At 49.4% G+C, this 12,726-nt stretch overlaps 1 protein-coding gene across 1 annotated transcript; it reads right to left on the bottom strand.

Annotated features, from left to right (window-relative positions):
• Positions 1-5,026: 5,026 nt before the first annotated feature.
• Positions 5,027-12,690, bottom strand: Dhrs1 (dehydrogenase/reductase 1). Its single transcript, XM_052733148.1, has 9 exons — positions 12,412-12,690; positions 11,882-12,060; positions 9,453-9,596; positions 9,225-9,304; positions 7,189-7,321; positions 6,731-6,880; positions 5,918-5,987; positions 5,555-5,635; positions 5,027-5,424 (listed from the first exon to the last, which is right to left on the bottom strand). The coding sequence occupies exons 2-9, from the start codon at positions 12,029-12,031 to the stop codon at positions 5,288-5,290; spliced, it is 945 nt and encodes a 314-aa protein (XP_052589108.1). The 5' UTR covers positions 12,032-12,060; positions 12,412-12,690; the 3' UTR covers positions 5,027-5,287.
• Between the last annotated feature and the right edge of the window lie 36 nt (positions 12,691-12,726).

The raw sequence follows: 12,726 nt of genomic DNA, 5'->3' as shown, positions 1-12,726 counted from the left end.
AGTGGAAATGATGTAACTATAGTATTTTTGTATGAAATTCTCAAAAAATTTTAAAAAATGAAATAAAACCCCTCAAAGATGAGTGAATATTTGATGAGCCATGGTGGCTAGAGCAAGACAGGCTGAACCTCACTGGGCTGGTGAGGAATTAAGAGAGAAGCTGGGCATATCGGAAGTGATGACGGGAAGCACGGGCCAGGTGAGTCAGGCAGGGTGGGTACTGTCTAGTTTTCACAGGAACACTGAGAAGGAGCACCTAGGGAGTGGTGCAAAAGCTTAGGACTCCCAGTAAAGAAGGAGAACGCTCCCAATTGCTGACGGGAGCAAGGCTGTGCTGCTGTGTCTCCCCTGTAATCAATGAGTCAGGCTGGGGCTTTAGCCCAGAGAGAGGGGAGACCCAAAGGACCCCAAGAGACACTCATGGCTCCGGCAACTGATATCCCTATTGACTGGGAAGTAGTCTCCCAATCCCCAGTTCCCTGAGCAGCAAGAAGGGTTGATGGATTCTAGGGGGCAGGAGTTCTCAGAAGGCTAGTACCTGGGGAAGGATGCCAACCCACCTGCCCCCTGGGGAGGGAAGGAGGGCCTCTCATCAGTGGGTCTCACTGGACCTGTGAATTTAGCCACACTCTGGGTGGCTTGGCACTATTCAGCTCTGTGCTTCAGGGAAGATAACCACCAGGGAAATAGGGATGAGAGCCCCCAAACTCAGTGCTGGCTTGGGGTAGTGTTTCTCAGTCTCACCTAGGAAATGGATAAGGCTATCCATACTAGTCAAGACCCAGGAAAAAGTTCCCCAGCAGGGGGCAAAAGCAAGATCAGAAAAAAAAACAGAAGCTTCTAGAAGACTGAGATAGTCTTTGTGGGATGAATTCTGGCAGGCAGAGATGGGTCTGGGATCTGGGCTGAGATTCTGGGGGGCTGACAGGCTGGGGGGCCTGTGAGGGCCTGGGGTGCTGGGGGTGGGAGACTGGGGGGCTGAGGGGCTGGGGGACTCGGGGGCTGGGGAGTGAGTAGTGGTGCAGAGATCAGACTTGCCCAAACAAAGGTCTGGAAGAAGGAAGTGTGGTGGGGCTTAGAGAAAAGACTGACTTTGGCCCGGAAGTTCAGCTTTCTACCAACCTCAACACTCCCTCTGCAGAAAACCAAAAAAGCTCTCCAAAGTCCAAGCCAAACAGGAAGCCGAACAGCAGGGCCGCCCAGTGCAGGGGAAAGGCTTCCATTCTGGGACTACACATACTTGGTTGAATCTGGACTCTTCCGTCTTGGTCAAGTTACCCAACTCTTCTAAGCCATGGCTTCCTTTACTGTAAAGCAATACTTCTTCCCAGGGGAGGCGAAAGGATGGAGTGAGGTCTAGGTAGTCACTGCAAGTGCCTAATAAACCATGGCTGTTCCTCTGTGCTTAAGAGATGGTAAAATCCAGGGCTGAGTCCCCTGTGTGCCCTCCTGCATAAGCCCCATGAGGGATGCTCAGGCCACGTCTGTTTCTGCTTGCTTGTTTCTTCTATAACTATCTCTCCACTAAGAGGAACATCAAGACCTTCTCACTTGACAGGGATATAGTACTTGTTGACAGAGATTATGTGAAACTGCCCCATTTCTTCCCTCTGCCTCTTTCCCGGCATTCCTCAAAGGTGATGTCGAGTTCTTTGAGTGTCTAGTATGGGTAGGATCCAGGATAAGAAAGAGAAAAAAGCAGTTTTGGACTCAGCCATCTTGCCTGAATTTGCTCACTGGGCCCAGGCTCCCGTGGGCTTTCATGACTACCTTGATTCCATGTCTGAAGCCTCACCCACTGCCACTCACCTCATCACTTCCCTTGGCTACCAGAGGTCTCCTTTCCTATCCATGGGCCCAAAAGGGCCTTCAGCAGTTGATGGAACCTGGGTGACAACGACACGCCCCCCCAACTGGACTCTCAGAAGGGCTTAGTCCGTAATGTGTTTGCTATGCAAGCATGAGTTCAGTCCGCAGCACCCAAGTAAAGAGCCTGGAGTGGCTGCGCTCACAGCCCTGCTGCTGGGGAGATGGGGGGGAGGGGGAGGACACAGTCTCTAGAGCTAGCCAATAGCCTCGCTGAATAGGTGAGCCCCAAATCTTAGTAGGAGACTCTCAAGTAACACCTGAGGGTTTCCTCTGGTTTCCACATGCACATGGATAACATATGTTCTCAAACACAATGGCATATACCACTCCCTTCAAACCTTCTTTAAAAAAAAAAAAGCAAGAAATAAATACAAATAGAAACCTTTGAACTCTCAGATCCTTCAGTCCAGCCTTTAGGATGGGGCCATCAGCCATGACCGGTATCAAAGCCCCATAGCGTTCCTTGTTATTTATTTATTTATTTTTTCTGAGACAGGGTTTCTCTGTGTAGTTTTGGTGCCTGTCCTGGATCTTGCTCTGTAGACCAGGTTGGCCTTGAACTCACAGAGATCTGCCTGGCTCTGCCTCCCGAGTGCTGGGATTAAAGGCATGTGCCACCACCGCCCGGCCATCAAGTACTCTTAATGACTGAGTCATCTTGAGTACTGAATTGCTAATTTTTTTTTTTATTTTTTATTTTTTTTTGGTTTTTCGAGACAGGGTTTCTCTGTGTAGCTTTGCGCCTTTCCTGGAACTCGCTTTGGAGACCAGGCTGGCCTGGAACTCACAGAGATCTGCCTGCCTCTGCCTCCCAAGTGCTGGGATTAAAAACGTGCGCCACCACTGCCCGGTGTGAATTGCTAATTTTTGAGACCGCTAATTTATAGGTATCTGCTCTAGAAAAAGGAAGGTCACTTCAGGTGTGATCCACATCCATGATGTGAGCTGGCTGGTGAGGAGACCAGGATGAGGTCTGGCATATCTCTTTAGGTTGTCAAGAACCCCACTGCTCTTTTCTCTCCTGTCTTCACTCTCTGGCAGGGCAGGGAATTTCTAGTGACAGCATAAAGACCCAGAAGGAATGGAGGGTGGGATCTGGGCCTAGGGCTGGTACCTAGTTTAGAAAGGTGTGATACAAAGTCAGGCCTGGACTGGGCACTTATGGGACAGGGATAGGAGACTTTCCATTGCAAGCTCTTCAAAAACTTTTGAATTCTGGGCCATGAATATTGCCTCTGACAATCAATCTCTTTCCCACCCCTCTTTGGACCCCACTGTCTATCTTTAGTAAAGGTAGGCCCAATCTCAACTAGCTGCTTGGTGTCTCGTCAGGGGTAGCCTCAGGCAAGCTGACTTCTCAAAAAATTCTTTCTCTATGCCTGCTGCTGGTGTACTGTGCCCCCCCGCCCCCCGTCAGGGAGAACACAGTGGCAGTCTTGTTCTGACTCAGGTCCCGTCTGTAGACACTGCCTTCTCTAAGTTCTTCTCAGTGCACACCTGTGTTATCATCATCTTCCTGGTGAGATTGAAACTGGGCCAGCCTCTTAGGCGTACAACCTATTCTTCCTCTGCCCACACCTCGGCTCCCGGGAGCTTCCTCTGCGGCAAGTCTGAGCATGCCAATCTTCCTGGAGCTGGCATGGGTTTGCCCACATCCCATGCATGCTCTTCTATTTTGGGGCCTGACACTGTCTTCAGTGTGCTTCCACCGCTGACACCTGTCACTCCTGGAGAACCGCCCTGGGCCTCCTTCAAATGCTGTGCTCTGGAAGGCAGCCCGGAATGGTTCAGGTAATCAGTTCTGCAGAAGGCAACTCACTCAGGTGATTCAGTCCCAAGAGGAAGGGTGAGTGTGCCCGCACCACCAGCTGCTTCTCTGTCTTGTACTTGGAATCAGGAAGCACCCTCTCTCCCAGTTCCAGGAAGTTAAAGACACCAAGAGATCTGCCTGTGTTGGGTGGAGACAGCCCAGCAGAAAGCAGCAGCTATTGATGGAAAGATGGTGAAAACAGAGACCAGTTGTCCTGCTTAGGGAGAGACCTGCCCCAAGCGTGAGGAAGGGGTCTTGTGAGGAAAGGCAGTAAGAGTTCTGAAGCAAAGAGCCTCATGATAGGGGCTGGAACCCTTTAAGAATCTATACATTTGATTTTTTTTTTTATTTTTTGAGACAGGATTGCACTGTGTATCCCTGGCTGGCCTGGAACTCTATGTAAAACAGGCTGGCCTCAAACTTAGAGACTCACCCTTCTGTCTCTTGAATGCTCAGATTAAGTGTGTGCCACATAATCATGCCTGGCCCTACTTTTAAAATTTTTATTTATTTATTTGGAGACAGGGTCTCATTGTGTAGCCCTAACTGTCCTGGAACTCACTCTGAGACCAGGCTGGCCTTGAACTCACAGAGATCCTCCTGGTTCTGCTTCCCCAGTGCTGGGATTAAAGGCATGCGCCACCGCCGCCCGGCGTACAACCTATTCTTTTTTATTGCCGGGCGGCAGTGGCCCATGCCTTTAACCCCAGTACTTGGGAGGCAGAACCAGGTGGATCTCTGTGAATTCGAGGCCAGCCTGGTCTACAGAGCGAGATCCAGGAGAGGCACCAAAACTACACGGAGAAACCTTGTCTTGGGGGAAAAGAAAGATTTATTTATTTTATGGATTTGAGTGTTCTATCTGCATGCATGCCTTTATGCCAGATGAGGGCAATAGATCACACTAGAGATGGTTGTGAGCCACCATGTGGGTGCTGGGAATTGAACTCAGGACCTCTGAAAGAACAGCCAGTGCCCTTAACCTCTGAGTCATTTCTCCAGTCCTCTAAAATTTTTAATTTTTAAAAATTTATGCATGTGAGGACTGGTGTGTGTTTACATGTGCATATGAATTCGGGTACACACCCCATGTGCTGGTCAAGCCTGGGCGTTGGTGCTCACCTACCTTGTTTAGGCAGGATCATGGTGGAATTACAGACGCATGCTGCCACTGCATCCAGTTTTACATAGTTTCTGGGATTTGAACCCTGGTCTTCATGCTTACTCAGCAAGAGCTGTGTCCACTGAATCATCTTAGTTTGAGAAGCTGCCATTTTTACATCTTTGACTCTTTCTCTCAAATATTTACCACTCTGATTTCATACAGAATCGGAACTCACAAACACATTAAAGGGGAGACAAGACCTTTAATAGCTTCTATTTATAAGCATTTTTCAATACTGAAGCAAAGTCTTAAGCTGTAGGGACAGGGAAAACCAAGGCACAAAGAACCTCCCAGTCCCCAGCACTCAATAGATGCCCAGCAGCCACCTTCTCTTCATGGGAGGTCATGGCTGTGTGAGAAGGCTGCTTGGTTCCCTTGAGACAGCCCCACCCACCCGGCCTCAGTGAGAAGAGGACCTGGGAGGGCGGGGCTAGCAGGCCACCTTAGAATTTGCTGGTGTAGAGGGTAACAATCCACTTGGGCACACGGAGGAAGCCAGGCACGTAGGAGGTCAGCCATCCCAGGCCGGAGACATATGAGAGGGCATAACCCAAGGAAAAATAGTCTTGGACAGGGCGGCCTGGGAACAACAGGAGGACAACTAGACCCTACTTCCCACTCCCCAGACACCCCGACTCTGGCTGAACACCTGAGGGAAAGGGGCAAGGAACAGAGTCATCATGTAAAGCTGGCCCGGAGTGAGTGCTTACCATCTATATCCCGAAGGCCATAGCGCCGAGCCAGGTCACAGGACGGCAGCACCTTCCCACTCAAGTTCAGGATATTGGGGTCTGTGGGCACACATATGCTTAGAGATGGTGGGCACTGGGAGAGGTGTAGCGTGACAAAGTTTGGCTGAATGGCACCAGGCACCACCGAGGCACGCACTGCACCAGTAGTAGCTCTCTGTGTTCACACAAAGGCTCTTGGCCACACCTCCCCGCAGCTGGGAATCCTGACCCTTCGAGCCTCCAAAAGACAGAAACGACGAGAACGTCCAGTCACCTCCCAAACCCAAACTAGGAACTGGCTGTCAGCCCCCCGCAGAGGCACTGCCACCCCAATAGCATCACCTGTTGCCAAGGCCACCACACACTTGCCACTCATTTCTGGGCTTTCTGCTGATGAGAAAACTGGTTTGATCTAGAAAATGGGTTGAGAAGTTAGGGGTTAATTTCCAAGAGCACGGCCTGTGCCTATCCCCATCCTCACCTTCTGCCCCAGAAGGCCACAGGTCTCAGCAGACACCAGGCTACCTTGTCCATGTTCGTGAGAGCCCTGCACCCCGGCCCCAGGACCAGTTGCCTCTCCTAAACGGAAGGATCAGATCGTTCCAACTAGCGCCCGGACCTTCTAGGGTAGGTCAGGGCAAGGTCAAGTACATGGGCTTTGCTGTCAGACAGGCTTTCCTGTTGTGACATGTACTATGGAACATGTTTCCTTCCATCCTTCCTTCCATTTTCATTACTAGGGGCTGCGCCCACGGCAGCACACCTAAGCAAACGCTCTACCTTTGAGCTACACTTCCAGCCCTGGATCAAGTTTCTTAACTTCTCTGGGTTTCTGCTTTACTATCTGAAAAATGGAGTTATTAACTGCTTTACAAGACTTGAAGAAATAATGGGAATACATGCTCAGCCTGTGTCTGCCCTAGTAAACACCTGACAAGTGGGGACAATTATTCTTTCTCTTTTTAGCCAGAGTGTCACTATGTGGCACTGGCTGGCCCAGAACTCAGTCAGGCTGGCCTTGAAGCTGCACAGATGCCCTTGCCTCTGCCTCCTGAGTGTGGGGATTACAGGTGGCCTGCCACCACAGGATGCTTACTATTGCTAGTGTCTGGAGACTGCCTTTTGTTTTCTGCTTCCCCTGCCCCCCTTGCCAACCTTCTTAAATACAGAATCCTCAGGAACCTCCTCCTCCTTTGCCATAAACTCCTTCACCAGTTCCGTCTGTACTAGCCCTGGCCACAGAGATACGCAGCTGACTCCATGACGCCGTAGCTCGTGGGCACAGTCAGCAGCCAGCTTGTCACACTGGAGGGAGAGAAGGCAGAATGAGAACCGGAACGCTTGCCCAGCTCACCTTCCCCTTCTGCTCTTGCGATCCCAGAGGATATCCCAGGCCCCAGCCTTCTTGAGAGCCCTGCTGTTTCTGGTACTCATGTTCCCACAGTCTTGATACCTGCTCTGGCACATGGAGGAAGGTCCAAGCAAAGGAACTCTCAGTGGGTGGGGCAGAGAGGGAAGTGAAGGTCACCGGTCTTACTATTCTGACAACTGGGGACTGTACCAACTACCGACACTGTTGTGTGCCTCCCCAACGCCTGCGCACTGGTTCTCACCGCAGCTTTGCCCACACCGTAAGCGACATTGAACATATGCTGCATGCCCCCAGGGGAGGAGACAATCACGATGAGTCCTTTGCCAGCAGGGACCATCAGCCGTGCCCCATACACAGAGCACAAGTAGTGGCCTCTGGAAGTGGGACAGAGAAGGAGAAGGAGTGAATTGAGTGAATGCTGGTTCAGTTGCTTCCTGAGTCCTCAGTGGCCAATGTTAGCACACGAGGCTGCATGGCAGCAGGTGAAGGCCTGAGGAGGGGCAGAGGCCATTCCAAGGAGAAAACCGATACAACTAATGGCAGATGAGAAAGGGCGGTCTACACATGACAGACACATGGAAGGAGCTCTCGCACTGTGAACATAAAATAGTTCAGCGGTGAATTAAGCCATGGATTGGGTCAGCTGCGCTAATGGGACAGACTTCTAATCTCAGCACTCTGGGGTGGAGGCAGGAGAATTGGGAATTCAAGGACATCATTGGCTACACAGTGAGTTTGATGCCAGCCAAAGGCAGGTGAGACCTTATCACAAAACAAACAAACAACACCCCCCCACACACACACAAAAAAACCCAACACACAAAAACCAAATCAGAAAACAAAACAAAAAACAAACAAACAAAAAAAGAACAAATCAGCCAGTCAGTAAATGAGCAAATGACCTGAATAGAAAGTCCTCAAGAGAAGAAATTCAAAAGGCCAAATAAGTACCTGAAAAATGGTCAATAACCACAGCCACTGGAGGGATGCAAATTAAACCTACTTTGAGATCCCATCTCATCCTGGTCAGAATGGCTATCATCAAGAAACCATTCACAAGTGCTGGTGAGGATGTGGGGAAGAAGAGCCCTCGTCCACTGCTGGTGAGGATGCAAACACGTGCCGCTGCTATGGAAGTCAGTGTGGGGATTTCTCAAAAACCGAAAATACAATATGACCAGCTATTCTACACTTGGGTAGGACTCTATGTCAACAAATCACAGAGATATTTGCATTTCTACAGCTGACCTACTCACAGTAGTCTGGAAATGGAACCAACATAGATGTCCATCAACTAATGAGTGGATAAAAAATGTGGCATATATACAAAATGGAATTTTATACAGTCGTAAAGGAAAATGAAACCACGACATCTGCAGGAAAATGGATACAACTGGAAACCATAATAATTATTACTATTTTTGAGACATAGCCTTGGATGTCCTGATATTCATTAGTAGATCATGCTGGCCTCACACTCACAGAGATCCACTTGCCTCTGCTCCGGAGTGCTGGATTAAAGTCATGCTCTACCACCACCCGGTCCTTCTAACTATTTTTAAAAACAGCCTGTGGTCCTCATGCAACACTGAGAGAACATTCCCTTCTGGGACTTGTACTTGGATGGGCACAGACAGAGGCAGGAACAAGGCTGAGGTCTTGTTGGGAAAAATTGAGTTTGGCAGTGGTGGCCCACGCCTTTAATCCCAGCACTCGGGAGGCAGAGGCAGGCAGATCTCTGAGTCTGAGGCCAGCCTGGTCTACAGAGTGAGTTCCAGGACAGCCAGGGATACACAGAGAAAGGAGAAAAAAAAAAAAAAAAGAAAAAAAAGGCAAATTGAAACAAAGCAAAAGTTGACATTCCCAGGCTGGCTGAGATGGCTCAGTAGGGGAAAACGTGCTTCCTATGCAAGCCGGGCAGGCTGAGTTCAATGCCCAGAACCCACAGAAAGATGCAGAGAGAACTGACTCCCTGAAGTTGTTTCTGATCTCTACACACACACACACACACACACACACACACACACGCACACGCACACACACGCACATGCACACGCACACACGAGCACTCTTTTTCTCTTTCTAAAGAAAAAAAAGTTGACATTCTCAGATGCAAGCCACAGGCACGGCACTTCTCCAGAAATAAGCGGGACAAATGGAATAGAAGGGAGACAAAAGAGATGGGGAGGCCAGAGGGAAAAGAGGTCCTTTTAAAAAGTTGCTGGTCTAGGGGGACCTAAGTGAGAGGAACCCAGGCTCCGGCAGTGAAGCACATACCTGAGTCCAACGTTGTTTATATCATCCCAAACGGAGGCAGGCACTTCCCAGAATGACTTATTGACGGTGTTCAGGATTGCCTAGAAGACACAGGGAGGGACTGACAGGGTGACCCGAAGACAGGAAGGTGTTTAGGGCTGGATAATGGGAGAACAAAGGGAGGTAAAGACTCAAGGGTGGGTTTGGGGCATTTCTGGAATGTCAAATTGGATCAAGTTCAAAGGTTACCTGGACACCAGCATAGGCATTATTGACCAGCACATCTAGCCGCCCGTGCTGTTCCCGATCGACTTGCTCAAACAGGCTTTTCACTTCACTCTCCTGGCTTGAATCACACACCACTGGCACACACCGGCCCCCGAGGGACTGTGCCTGAGGAGGGACAGGAAGTATGAGTATCACTTCCCAAACTGAGAGGGGAATCACAGGACTCAGCCAACATCTGGGAAAGCATGGCAGGCAACGGCTCCCTCTGGTGTCTGTTTTAGGAATTTCACCCCAGTTGGACTGCCGGCCGGAGAGCAAGGTAGACGGGACCTCAGGTTTAGAATCGACATTCACTGAGGCCCATCCCATGCCAGACCTCAGGAAACACTCTGCAACTCCAGGGCGAGGGGCAAGGCATGGCACGCACTCTTAGAAACAAGCACCTACCCTCTTTTTCCTTTCCAGCTCTCACGCCTCCCCTTTACCTTGGAATTCTTACTCAGCCCTGGTTCTTTCCTTCTTCACTCAACCAATGCTCTGGCTTGGTCGCTGAAAACCAGAGCTATTAGGCATAAATTATTGCCACTTCCTATTCTTCTTGCCTTCTGAAAGTGTGTCCCCACCAACTTCAGAGGAAGAAGAGCACCTAGTCTCCAGGGGCAAGCTCAGGGTCCTGTCCTATCACTTCTTTGCTCAAACTTCAGCGACACCTCCTAATGCTCATTGGAACTCAAGTGCTTTTTTCTTAAGTGAATTCCTCATAATCTAGTCGGTATGAACTATCTAAAACACAGGAATTTTAAAAACTCTTCTAACTGGATCACCAATCTAAGCAACTAAAGCCTAGAAGTTTTTTTGATAAGGTCTCACTATACAGCTCAAGCTGGCCTTGAACTCTCAATCCTCCTCACACAACTTCTCCAGTTCTGGGTGATATAGACATGTATACCATGCTGGCTGGTTCTGTGTGTGTGTGTGTGTGTGTGTGTGTGTGTGTGTGTGTGTCTTATTGTGTAGCCCTGGCCAGTTTGGAACTCACAGAGAGACTCCCTCCTCTGGTTCCTGAGTGCTGGGACTAAAGGTATGTAAAACCCAAACCTTTTGATAGGGTGGTTTTTTGTTTGTTTTCAGTGCCCAGGATCAAACCCTAAGTACTTTTCCACTAAACTGCACCCCAGCCCCTCGTGATGGCCTTCTAACAACCATTATTCCCTCTCTGGCCTCTTTACCATCTCCCTTTGCTTAGGTAGCAGGGAATGGTTTTCATAACTTCCTTTACCTAATTCCTATTCAAGACTTGTTCAAAGATCATCTCAAGAGAGCTCGAGAGATGACTCAGTAGTTAAAAGAGTACTGGCTGCTCTTCTAGAGGACCCAGATTCAATTCCCAGCCCCTACATGGCAGCTCACAACCATCTGTAATTGCAGTTCTAGAGAGATCTGGCACCATCACACAGACATACGTGCAGGGAAAACACCAATACACATAAAATAAAAACCACCTCAAGAATGTTTTCTCTTGGCTGGGCGGTGGTGGTGGCGCACACCTTTAATCCCAGCACTCGGGAGGCAGAGCCAGGTGGATCTCTGTGAGTTCGAGGCCAGCCTGGTCTACAGAGCTAGTTCAGGACAGGCTCCAAAGCTACAGAGAAACCCTGTCTTGAAAAACCAAAAAAAAAAAACAAAAAAAAAAAAACCCGACTGGTTAATAAATAAATCTGACTTCCTGTTAAGACTCTTTTTTTTTTAAATGGAAAGTTTAAAATTTTTTTTTTTTAAGATTTATTTATTATGTATACAGCACGTGTGCCTGCAGGCCAAAAGAGGGCACCAGATCTCGTTACAGATGGTTGTGAGCCACCATGTGGTTGCTGGGAATTGAACTCAGGACCTCTGGAAGGGCAGTCAGTGCTCTTAACCTCTGAGCCAGATCTCCAGTACCCCTGTTAAGACTCTTATCTTGTAAGAACAGAAATTGCATCTTATCACTTGGGTAACTCCATGCCTAGCAAATCATAGGTCCTTGAGTATTGCTTTTATTAGAATCCAGTTAAGATACAAACTCTTATCAGGGTGTGGTGTCACTGGCCTTTAATCCCAGAATTCAGGAGCCAGAGGCAACTGGATCTCTGTGAGTTCCAGGCCAGCCAGGGCTATGTAGAGATGTTAAGAGACTGTCTCAAAAACAAACAAACAAAAAGAAGTAAACAAGTACAGTTCAGCAAGTCTTGCCTAAATCACAGGAAGTGGCCGGCCCCAAGCTTTTTCTTTGCAAAATCTCAAACTCTCAAACAGAAAGATTTTTCTTCTCATTAAACTCACTTGATAGAAAAATTCAACTCTGTATTATTTGTTGTACTCTGTAAATATTAATGATTTGGTTGGGGGAGTATCATGGTCAGGCAAGTGATTAGTAGCAATCAGAATGATTAATTCAGGTGGTCACTCACCTCCTGGGCAGTAGCTCTAAGGGTGTCCAGATGGCGGCCGGTGATGTAAACTGTGGCACCGGCTTTGCAGAGCTGTAAGGCAATGCCACGGCCAATGCCTCTGGAGGCACCAGTTACCACACACACTTGGCCCTTCATAGGCGCTACCATGACTCAAATCAAAGGCGGGTGGGGGGTATCTGTGGAGTAAAGAGTCGCTTTGAAGGCAGGTCTCTGTGAGGGATAGAAGGGGCAGCTAAGCTTGGACTATTTTGAGGGGAAAGAAATTTCACAGGAAGATAACTGAGTGCAAGTCTCAGGCCAGCCTGTCCTTTTCGGAGGCACAGGGCTGGGTGGAGACTCTCCGGGGCTACACACATACTGCGATTCTCTCTCGAGTGGGGCTATCTTGGTGGGGGCATTTGGCGAGGCAGTCCAACAAGGTATGTCCACGAAGAGTCCTGGGCCTTCTGGAGTTCTGGCTACCGCTCCAGTCCGCCAGAGAACCGCGAAGCCTTGAACTTGAAGCGGACAGAGCCTATGAGCCTTACCTGCGGCGGACGCTCCTCTGGGGTTCTTTCTGCCCAGCTCGCCAGACCCACAGTTCGAGAACTTTTATCCTGCCCGGGAGCGGGACCTATGGTCCGAGAACCTTGATACTGGCCACGTTGGAGTTAGAATGTGTGCCCGGGGTAGAAATCCAGTTCGGGTGGGGCATGAGCTAGAGCGAGGTGAGAAGAAGCTAGTCCGGGAGATCCTGGGCTGGACCTACCAGTGGAACCTGCTAATAGGGAAAGGCGAGGTGTGGACACGCCCACCATGCTCGCCCGCGCCGTCGCAGAATCATGACGTCTCCGTGCGTCAGG

This window comes from Peromyscus californicus, unplaced genomic scaffold (assembly GCF_007827085.1).
Source record: "Peromyscus californicus insignis strain IS unplaced genomic scaffold, ASM782708v3 Scaffold_12__1_contigs__length_115047231, whole genome shotgun sequence".
NCBI lineage: Eukaryota > Metazoa > Chordata > Mammalia > Rodentia > Cricetidae > Peromyscus > Peromyscus californicus.
The sequence above is the reverse complement of the archived record's forward strand: the minus strand, read 5'-3'. Positions and strand labels throughout refer to the sequence as shown.

What these genes read in the sequence shown, in the direction of transcription:
- Dhrs1 (XM_052733148.1), bottom strand. Translation starts at nt 12,031, where the DNA reads ATGGTAGCGCCTATGAAGGGCCAAGTGTGTGTGGTAACTGGTGCCTCC. An exon ending in ATGCCTATGCTGGTGTCCAG is followed by an intron (nt 9,305 to 9,452) that starts GTAACCTTTGAA and finishes TGTGTCTTCTAG; the next exon opens with GCAATCCTGAACACCGTCAA. An exon ending in TGTGGTGGCCTTGGCAACAG is followed by an intron (nt 5,636 to 5,917) that starts GTGATGCTATTG and finishes GTGTGCCCACAG; the next exon opens with ACCCCAATATCCTGAACTTG.